Source organism: Panthera uncia, chromosome E1 (genome assembly GCF_023721935.1).
Source record: "Panthera uncia isolate 11264 chromosome E1, Puncia_PCG_1.0, whole genome shotgun sequence".
Classification (NCBI taxonomy): Eukaryota; Metazoa; Chordata; class Mammalia; order Carnivora; family Felidae; genus Panthera; species Panthera uncia.
In genome coordinates this window covers 56,931,888-56,940,942 of record NC_064814.1, presented here as the reverse complement: position 1 = coordinate 56,940,942, position 9,055 = coordinate 56,931,888, and the positions used below count along the sequence as shown (strand labels likewise).

Genomic DNA, 9,055 nt, shown 5'->3' with positions numbered 1-9,055 from the left:
CGACTGAGCCCCCCAGTGCCCCTCCCGTGGACTTTAAAAAAAAAAAACCTTGAGCTCCACTTACTTTCAATATGACTCCAATAGATACTATGTGTTAATACCAGAAGAATCAAAAGTCAGTAAGAGCCTCGGAGTATGAGTCCTTGGATCTAACTCGCAACATTTTATAACTGTTTCTCGCAGCCTTTTTGTTTGAAGAGTGTGGCTTCAGCCGGCTGCTGAGGAGCCTGGAGTTCTTGGCCGTGGTTTTTTCCTCTGAGTCGGAATCATTTTCTCCCCGGGCTTCCAGAATCACCAGAGGAATCTTCATGGCAGAATCTACAAGCCGCGCCACCTTCTCTCTCTGAAGCCAAGCCCACGACGCCCTAGAAACTTCCCCGGGACGTCCTGTCTGTGCCTGGCTGATGCGGAGACTTGCCGTCCCGGTTCACCTTCTTGTCGCCTCTGTTCTGAGAGGAGAAGGCGATTTGAGCTCTCCTATGACGAGGCGCCCAGAAACCACCACGGACTTCCTTCTTTCCTGCGCCGGTAAGTCCCAAGGACTTTTGTTTTCTTCTGTAGCCAAGTGAGTAAAGAGGTCGCCTCCCGGGGCGGGGGCGCGGCACGCGGCCTCCTGGGCCTGGGGCAGCCACCTCCCCTTTCGTGCTCTCGCCCCCACCCCTGCCGTCTCTCTCTCTCTCTCTCTCTCTCTCTCTCGTTTCATTTTTTTTTCTTTTTTAAATCTTTACCACCTACGTCTTTTTCTGCTCTGGTCTGCTCATGGCCTTGTCTCCCCGCCAAGAGTCCCTCCCCCGCCACCTGTCGGTGTTTTTACACCTGGGGAGGGACCCAGCAGCCCCGGGGGTTCAGCACCTCGCCAGCCTCTTAGGGCTTTCGGCCGGCTCTGTATGGACAGAGATGAGCCGCTCTTGGGCTGCGGGCATCTGCTCCCGGTTTGTCTTCGCTGGCCTGTGGTTTTCTATTTTTGACCCTACGGAAATTTTTCTTTTTCTTTATGGTCTCCGATTTGGGGCTCCAGGGAAGGGGAGAAAGGCCTCCCTCGCTCCAAGATGACAAATGCTGGCTTTACCGGAGGCCTTCCTTGGTGTCGCTTTACATGCAGGTGTCTGACCTCCCCCCGCCCCCAGCAGTCGACAGCTGAGGGTCTGCCGGCATTTTGATGATTGTTTCCGGTTGTCCCAACGGGACTTACTTGATTAAGCCTCTTTTTCTACATCAGATGTACCACTTTACCTTCATCGTACGGCAGATTCTTGTACACTGGAACTAAAAATCGACCTTCTTGATCAGCACACGTAAATGAAAATAATGAATAGCAGTTTTCACCTATTGGCTTGGCAAACAAATTTTTTTTTTTTTTTTTTTTTTTTTTAGTTTGAGGATATGCTGTCCTGGGGAAGGAGTAAGACAGCGTTCTTGTGCTCTGTCGGCCTGAGGGGTGTCAGTGGGCACGTGCTTTTGCGAACAATTTGGCAAGTCACCAACAGTTTTTGTTTTGTTTTTTAAATGCACGAACTTTATTTGTCTAACCTTTATTTTTGAGAGAGACAGAGACAGAGTGTGAGCAGGGAAGGAGCGGTGAGAGAGGGAGACACAGAATCCGAAGCAGGCTCCAGGCTCCGCGCTGTCAGCACAGAGCCCGACGCGGGGCTCGAACCCACAGACCGTGAGATCATGACCTGAGCTGAAGTCGGACGCTCAACCGACTGAGCCCCCCAGGAGCCCCACTTTCTTTTTTTTTTAATGTTTATTTATTCCTTTTTGAGAGAGAGTGAGTGCACGTGAGTGGGGAAGGAAAGAGAGAGAGGAGAGGGAGAGAGAGAATCCCAAGCAGGCTCTGCACTGTCAGCTCAGAGCCCGACGTGGGGCTTAATCCCATGAACCAAGAGATCGTGACCTGATCTGAACTCAGGAGCTGGACGCTTAACCCACTGAGCCGCCCAGGCGCCCCTAAATCCAGAAACTTTTGTCCCAGTAATTTCACTGCTAGGACCATTTGCAAAAGTCGAGCAAAGATAGACGCAGAAAGATGTTTCGCTGCTGCACAGCCCGTGGTCGCCCAAGCCAGAACGGTTGCATCTTAAATGTCTGTCCGTTGGGACTGGATCACTCATCCAGGGGACAGCCGTACCACGAGCAGCGGGCGGCAGCTGGACAGAACGAGCGGCTGGGTGTGCGTGCCACTGTCTACAAAGTAGATCAGGGGAGACGGTCGCAGACTACACGCCGACACTTCTGTGTATGTTAACGTACACGCACACGGACGCCGGGCTTTGGTCTAGAAAGACTGACATTCAACAGAAGCGGTTAACCTTTGTAGGGAGGGATGGGCTGGATAGCAGAGAAGTTGGATTTTTTTTTTTTTAAGTTTATTTTGAGAGAGAGAGAGTGAGCAGGGGACGGGCGGAGAGAAGGGGACAGAGGACCCGAAGCAGGCAGGCTCCGCGCTGTCAGCGCACAGCCCGATGTGGGCCTCCTCTAGCCCGCGAACAGTGACATCGTGACCGGGACCCAAGTCAAAAGCCAGACGCTTAGCCCCCGGAGCCAGCAGGAGCCCTACTTTTTTTGGAAACACACGTTACTCTTCTGGGTTCCCTGTCCCCTTCCATCCTTCCCTGTTCCAACACAGGGACACGTCGGTTGTGGCAACTGGAAGAGAACCAGAATAATTCCGGCTGCAGGATAGTGGTTACCGCTGAGAAGGGGGGATTCAATCAGGGAGGGCACAGAGTGGCTTCCGAGGACAGTTACAGTCTATCTCTTGGCCTGGGTGGTGGGCACATGAGTGCTTATTATTGTTTTACCTGTACACGTTTTCTATCCACACGCGTAGGGAAGATATACTTTATGATTTGAACAAAAGGTGCTTATTACGGGGCGGGGGGGGGCAGTACCTACCCTCAGAGTTTAGGTTGACTTGACTTGGTCTCGATGCCGTTAATTTGCTCCCGTGCTTCAGACCTTCCGTTCCCACTGTGCGGGTTCCTGCTTTATGCTTTTCCAGTTTTCCACCGTCTCCTGGACTCCTTACTACTTGGTTCTCAACACCACCGGCCCGTGAACCTATCCCAATAACGTCCCCCCGGGATCCGGAGAGCAGGAAAATGCCTTCTTCTGTGGGCAAAGAAACGGTTCGGACCTAGGCGAGAACGGAATTAGAATCACCGAAGCTCGTTTCTATGGAGGACACGCTGTGTGCCAAGCTGCCCGCGAGGTCTGGGGACGGCAGGGACCCTGCGTCTCTACAGTCCGGCCGGGGGCTTCCCTTCTTGTCGATGCTGGTCAGTGGATGGCGGGTGCTGCCGCCGGGCTATTTGGGGACAGGTTTCCGTGTCTGCGGCGGGGAAGACGTAGGATCGGTGTAATAGATTTCCAAAGCACGGATTACGGTCTTGCGGTCAGAAGGGTTTTCTGGGTCTTGTGTTCGGGGGCATTTCTGTTTTCTTCCTACCAGTTGATTCCTTTTTTTAATGCCATTTTTAAGTCAAGAAAGGGGGGGAATCTCGTCTCTGCTTGACTCTGTATCCGAGGCGCAGTCTCTCTCTCCACGTGGAGACCACGCTGCCCCCCCCCCACCCCGCACCGAAGCGTCCTCTCCTGTGGCCCCCACAGCAGAGGGCGCCGGCTTCCCGACGTTCTCCGGGAAGCGCTTCCTTTGGCCTGGCTTGGGCTGGGTGTCCTCCCCGGGACCCATCAGCCCTGGCCGGAGGGCGGGAGTCTCTAAGCACCTGGCAGACCCTCTGGGGACACCGGGCCGCTCCCTCGGCCCCACGGCGCTAGGCAGAGGGCAGCGGGAACGAGGACTGAACGGGCTGCGTCCGTAGAGTGCGGCCAAGAGGTGGGTCTGGGGCCAGGACCTGGTGGAAGGACCCGCGAGAGAGCCACGACCGCACCACCGAGGGGCTCACGGAGAGAACCGGCGGCGGCTGGGGAGCCGGAGGAGCACAGAGCAGAGCAGCAGCAGGAGACTTGGGTCATCCGAGCTGCAGGCCGGGCCGATGCTCCGAGTGCAGGGCAGCCGAGCGACACGGTGCCCGACCCACAGCGCCCGCGACTCTTGCTTTTTCCCCTGGGGCCCGCTCGGGGTCACCGGCTGCGGCTCTCCCGCCTCCAGGCCACGGTTTACTCACGCCTAGAATCGGGGCGGCCGGCCCAGAGCAGGGGACCTCGTGGTGCCCGTTAATGCCCGAAGCCGTCTCTGCTTTATCAGAACCCTCGGCCCAGGCCCGAGCGGCAGCGCAGATCTGAGCCCACACGCCGCTCGGCCACCTGCAGGGGGGCGAGCGGGGGCCCGACGGGTCCCCCGGGGGCCCGGACACGCCGGACGGCAAGGAACGCGTCAGCGGCCGAAGCAGGCGGCTTGCAGGATGCGTGGGAGACGGCCCAGCCGCGCGGACCCTCACGGGTAGAGGGAGGGGACCCCCGAACGACGGCCGTGCACGTGTTCTGCGAACACAGGTGCTCGTGGTCAGGAAAGCCGATCGGCGGGTCCCGCGTGTTACTGCCATCACACCTGTGTGACCGCGGACCCGACGGAGTCCCGTTTCGTACCTATGGGGACCGCTTTCCTGCACCGCTGAGGAAGCAGTAGGTAAGACACGGCACCCCCACTCCCTGAGGAAACACCAAGAGCTCCTCAAAAAGGTCTCCGGCACCCTCCTGAAGCAGGGTTCTCTGGGGGCGGGATCTGAGGACACGAATTGTGAGCGAGCACCTCAGATGACAGGCCGGTCCGAGGAGACTTTAGGACAAATGCTCTAAGAATCCGTCAAGTGTCCGGGGGGCGGGGCGGGGGGGGGGGGGCACCTGGGTGGCTCGGTGGGTTAAGTACCCGACTTCAGCTCAGGCTCAGGTCATGATCTCCCCGTTCGTCAGTTCCGGCCCCGCGTCGGGCTGTGTTGACAGCTCGGAGCCCGGAGCCTGCATCGGATTCTGTGTCTCCTCCTGTCTCTGTCCCTCCCCCGTCTGTGCTGTCTCTCTCTCTCTCTCTCTCAAAAACTGAACATTAAAAAAGAGTCTGCTCCTCCCCCGCCCCAAGACCACATGTATCACCACCTGCGGCCACGAGGTGGCAGCAGGGAGAACCGGCGCCCAGAGAGGAGCTGCGGGCGGGCCGGCCCACCTGGGACTGAGGTCTGTTACTGCTGAGTAATCCCCGGTGGCCGCCTGCCTCATTACCCTGTCTTTGTGCAGACTCTGCCAAACCGCAGGCAGAAACTGCATTGGCGTGACCCTGGCTGGGCCGTGTAGGTGGCGGCAAGGTGTGTGTTCCACGCTAGTGACAGGAGGCCACGGAGGTCACCTGCACAGGCAACTTACTCCAGGGACACGTGCGGGGTATTACCCCACCCCCACCGCCGGGCTTGTGGTCCCAGGTGCTTCTAAAGGACCCCCACCTGCACCGGGGTTCTTGAGTCACGAGGATCGGGTCCGTGGCCCTCGAGCTGGACGCTCACCAGGCAGAGGATGCTGGGACGGGGCAGCTGCCTCTGGAAACGGCCAAGTCCTCTCTGGCTGCAGGAGCAGCAGCGGCAGCGGGGGGGTGGGGTGGGGAGGATTAGGTGACAGTCCCCTACCCAGCCCGGAACTAACACCTCCCCTTACTCCCTCTCCCAACCTCAACGCTCAGAATAACCCCGAGGACCAGACGGCGGGATGGCGGGGGCTCTGCTGGGTGCCCTGCTCCTCCTGGAGCTCCTCGGTGAGGACAGGGGTGGGACACACGCACGGGACAAGGACACAGGGCACGGGACAAAGACAAGGGGCCGAGAAGGAGGCTGAGGCCCGAAACCTGGTCCCCAGGCTCAGTATGTGGTTCGGGAGGCGGGGAGATCACAGAGCCTCGGAGACAGACGCAGAGGCAAAGGAGGCCCCCAGCCCCGTGCCCGCGGTGAGCCCACGTGACCCCGTCCCCAGGTGGAGGTGACGGCAAGAACGAAGAGCTACGTCTCTACCACCATCTTTTCGACAACTACGACCCAGAACGCCGGCCGGTGAAGGAGCCTGAAGACACTGTCACCATCACCCTCAAGGTCACCCTGACCAACCTGATCTCACTAGTAAGAGACTTCTGCCTGAACCCCCAAATTCTGTGTGTGACCCTGGGGTCCCACCCCGACCACCCCGATCCCCCACCTGCAGAACGAGAAAGAGGAGACCCTCACCACCAGCGTCTGGATTGGAATCGTGAGTCCGACGTGGGGAGCAGGGTGAGGTCTGGTGCGGGGACCCCTCTCCCCCAAGCCCCCGTGGGGCCCCGGGCGCACGCGTTTCCATCCCACCCCTCAGGACTGGCAGGATTACAGACTCAACTTCAGTAAGGACGACTTCGGGGGCATAGAAACCTTGCGGGTCCCTTCGGAGCTCGTGTGGCTGCCTGAGATCGTGCTGGAAAACAAGTGAGCGCTGGGCCAGGGCAGGGGAGGCCGGGAGGGTGAGGGGGTCGCGGCCGCGCGCAAACGCCGCGTTTCCCGGAGCCCACAGCATCGACGGCCAGTTCGGCGTGGCCTACGACGCCAACGTGCTGGTCTACGAGGGCGGCTACCTGAGCTGGCTGCCCCCGGCCATCTACCGCAGCAGCTGCGCCGTGGAGGTCACCTACTTCCCCTTTGACTGGCAGAACTGCTCGCTCGTCTTCCGGTGGGGTCACATGCTCAGAGAGGGGAGCGGTTGCGGGGCGGCGAGACGGGGGTGGGGGTGGGGGCAGCCCGGGTCCCAGCCGCCCGGGTCTGTGCCGGCCCTGGCCCCGCAGCTCGCAGACGTACAACGCCCGAGAGGTGGCGTTTGTCTTCGCCGTGGATGACGAGGGCAAGACCATCAGCAACATCGACATCGACACCGAGGCCTACACTGGTGAGGCCCCCTTCTGCTCCGAAAACTCGCCTCTAGGCGGGGCCCAGACAGGGGACACTCACCGAGGGGGGCTGCCCCGGGCCACCGACACTGGGCCTTGGCTTTGGCAGCCGGGCTCGACCTTGACCCCCCTCCCCAAACCACCCTCGACAGTGAGCCCGGCATGACTTCCTTGGCCTGCGTCTGTTGTGCACCTGCACCTGCACCGGGCGGGCCCGTCTAGCCCGAACCGCCTTCGCCCGTCGCCCGCCGCGCCACCCAGACCACTAGGGGCGGGCCGGCCGCAACGGCTCCCTCTGCCCAGAAACCGGGGGCCCGCGGCCAGGCGTGGGGCCCACGAGGGCTGACCGCGCCTCCCACCCCGCAGAGAACGGCGAATGGGCCATCGATTTCTGCCCCGGACTGATCCATCACCACGGGGGCTCCGCGGACGACCCGGGGGGCATTGACGTCATCTACACGCTCATCATCCGCCGGAAGCCGCTCTTCTACACAATCAACATCATCGTGCCCTGCGTGCTCATCTCGGGCCTGGTGCTGCTCGCCTACTTCCTGCCGGCGCAGGGTAAGGGGCCGCCGGGACCCCAACCCCGGGCTCGCCGCTGGGAGCGGGACCCGCTCTCACCGGCCGCTCCCTCCAGCCGGCGGCCAGAAGTGCACCGTGTCCATCAACGTCCTGCTGGCGCAGACCGTCTTCTTGTTCCTGATCGCCCAGAAGACCCCCGAGACGTCGCTGAGCGTGCCGATGCTGGGCAGGTGAAGGCAGAGGGCCGCGGAGGAGCCCACGCGTGCGCGGGGCCAGCGTGTGGGGGCGGGGCCGGGGGCGCGGCCAAGGGCACGCGAAACCGGGAGCTGCTGTGGGTCGGAGCTGCTCTGGGTCGGTCCCGTCTGGGCTTTATTGGAACGCGGGGCGGGGCTGCGGCGGCGGCGGGTTCTCTGGTCCCCCGTTCTCCGCGCTCTCTGGTCCCCCGTTCTCCGCGCTGCCACTGGATGCCACCTGGAGGTCTCCCGAGTATCTCTGTCGGGGGCGGGTCGGCTCAGTGCCTCCCACCCCAGCCCCCCCCCCGCCTCCAGCCCCCAACTCCTCTCCTCCCCCCGCCCCCATGCAGAACTCACCTGTTCCCCGGGGGTCCCCAGGCCCAGCTGACGTCGCCACTGCTGCAGGAGGGAGGCGGACCCCTGCAGGCCCCGCCCGCACAGGCACAGCCACGCCCCCTGCAGTGCGAGCCGGGCGCTAGTGCCCGCCGCTGCCCCCGCGTGCCGCGCCCCCTGGACCGCGGCCCGGGCCACCCGGGCCAGCGCTCCGCCCGGATCCCCGGCGCCCCGGGCTGGGCCCGAGCTGCCGGCGCCGCCGTCCAGCCGCCGCACCTCCTGCTGCAGCCACAGGGCGGAGATCTGCCGTTGGGGGGGGGGGGGGGGGGGGGGGGGGGAGGGTGTAGGAGTTGGTGGGGACGCAGGGGTCCCTGTCCCCCTTTCCCGCCCTTCCGCAGCCCCCCCGCGCCCCACCTCGAACAAGGTGGCGCCGAAGCTCACGACGCTGGCCGCGGCTTCTCTCAGCACCAGCCCCAGGGTGGGCTTCGGGGCATGCGGCCGCTGCGACTCCAGGGACTCGAGCTCCCTGAACCCCTGCTCCAGAAATTCATGGGCCGCGGCCACAGCGAGTTCCAGGGAGGACAGGAGCGGGGGCTGCAGGGCCACCTGGAGGAGGAGCAGGGGCAGCGGGGCCGTCGGGTCACGGGGTGGGGGCACCGGAGACCTCCCAAGGCCTCGGGCTGCCAGCCCTGGGCGCAGTCTCACCTCCGTGGAGCTGTGGAAGTGGTAGACCCACAGCAGGGTCTCCAGGGAGCTGGGGGTCCCCTTCATGGCCGGCGGCGGCGGAAGGAGGGCCACCGGGGCACGCGTCCGGTCCCGCCGCCGGAGAGGGTCGTTTGTGAGGTCACAGGCCGGGCCGCGGGCCGCAGTGGGGTCACGCGCGGCGGGCTCCGCAGGTACCTCATCTTCGTCATGGTGGTCGCCACGATCATCGTCATGAATTGCGTCATCGTGCTCAACTTGTCACTGCGGACGCCCACCACGCACGCCGCGTCTCCGCGGCTGCGCCACGTAAGCGCGGGGCGGGGTGGGCGGCCCGGGTGGGCGGGGCGCGTGGCTCCGGCGGGGGGGCGGGGGCGGGGCCTCGAGCTCGCCCCGCCCCCCCCCCCCT

General features: G+C 62.7%; 2 protein-coding genes across 4 annotated transcripts in view; one reads left to right on the top strand and one right to left on the bottom strand.

The window, feature by feature from the left end:
* Positions 1 to 739: 739 nt before the first annotated feature.
* Positions 740 to 8,802, bottom strand: CE1H17orf107 (chromosome E1 C17orf107 homolog). The gene is made up of 5 exons (XM_049637160.1): positions 8,650 to 8,802; positions 8,359 to 8,550; positions 7,969 to 8,247; positions 2,899 to 7,870; positions 740 to 2,649 (listed from the first exon to the last, which is right to left on the bottom strand). Exons 1-4 carry the CDS (start codon positions 8,713 to 8,715, stop codon positions 7,748 to 7,750), a joined length of 660 nt encoding a protein of 219 aa, XP_049493117.1. The 5' UTR covers positions 8,716 to 8,802; the 3' UTR covers positions 740 to 2,649; positions 2,899 to 7,747.
* CHRNE (cholinergic receptor nicotinic epsilon subunit) overlaps positions 5,637 to 9,055 on the top strand; it is a 4,303-nt gene continuing 884 nt past the window's right edge. For 2 of the 3 annotated variants that reach the window (XM_049637158.1, XM_049637157.1), the window contains exons 1-9: positions 5,637 to 5,701; positions 5,917 to 6,059; positions 6,142 to 6,186; positions 6,289 to 6,398; positions 6,484 to 6,639; positions 6,752 to 6,852; positions 7,220 to 7,417; positions 7,494 to 7,608; positions 8,841 to 8,955. In XM_049637158.1, the coding sequence (XP_049493115.1) occupies positions 5,656 to 5,701; positions 5,917 to 6,059; positions 6,142 to 6,186; positions 6,289 to 6,398; positions 6,484 to 6,639; positions 6,752 to 6,852; positions 7,220 to 7,417; positions 7,494 to 7,608; positions 8,841 to 8,955 (1,029 nt within the window). In that variant the 5' untranslated portion in view covers positions 5,637 to 5,655. The remainder of the gene's footprint in view (positions 5,702 to 5,916; positions 6,060 to 6,141; positions 6,187 to 6,288; positions 6,399 to 6,483; positions 6,640 to 6,751; positions 6,853 to 7,219; positions 7,418 to 7,493; positions 7,609 to 8,840; positions 8,956 to 9,055) is intronic. The other variant, XM_049637159.1, reaches the window with a different exon arrangement.

Coding starts and splice junctions, on each gene's coding strand:
- CE1H17orf107 (XM_049637160.1), bottom strand. CDS start 8,715: ATGAAGGGGACCCCCAGCTCCCTGGAGACCCTGCTGTGGGTCTACCAC. Junction 8,551..8,649: donor ACTTCCACAGCTCCACGGAG/GTGAGACTGCGC, acceptor CTCCTCCTCCAG/GTGGCCCTGCAGCCCCCGCT. Junction 7,871..7,968: donor TGGGGACCCCCGGGGAACAG/GTGAGTTCTGCA, acceptor CGCCCCCGACAG/AGATACTCGGGAGACCTCCA.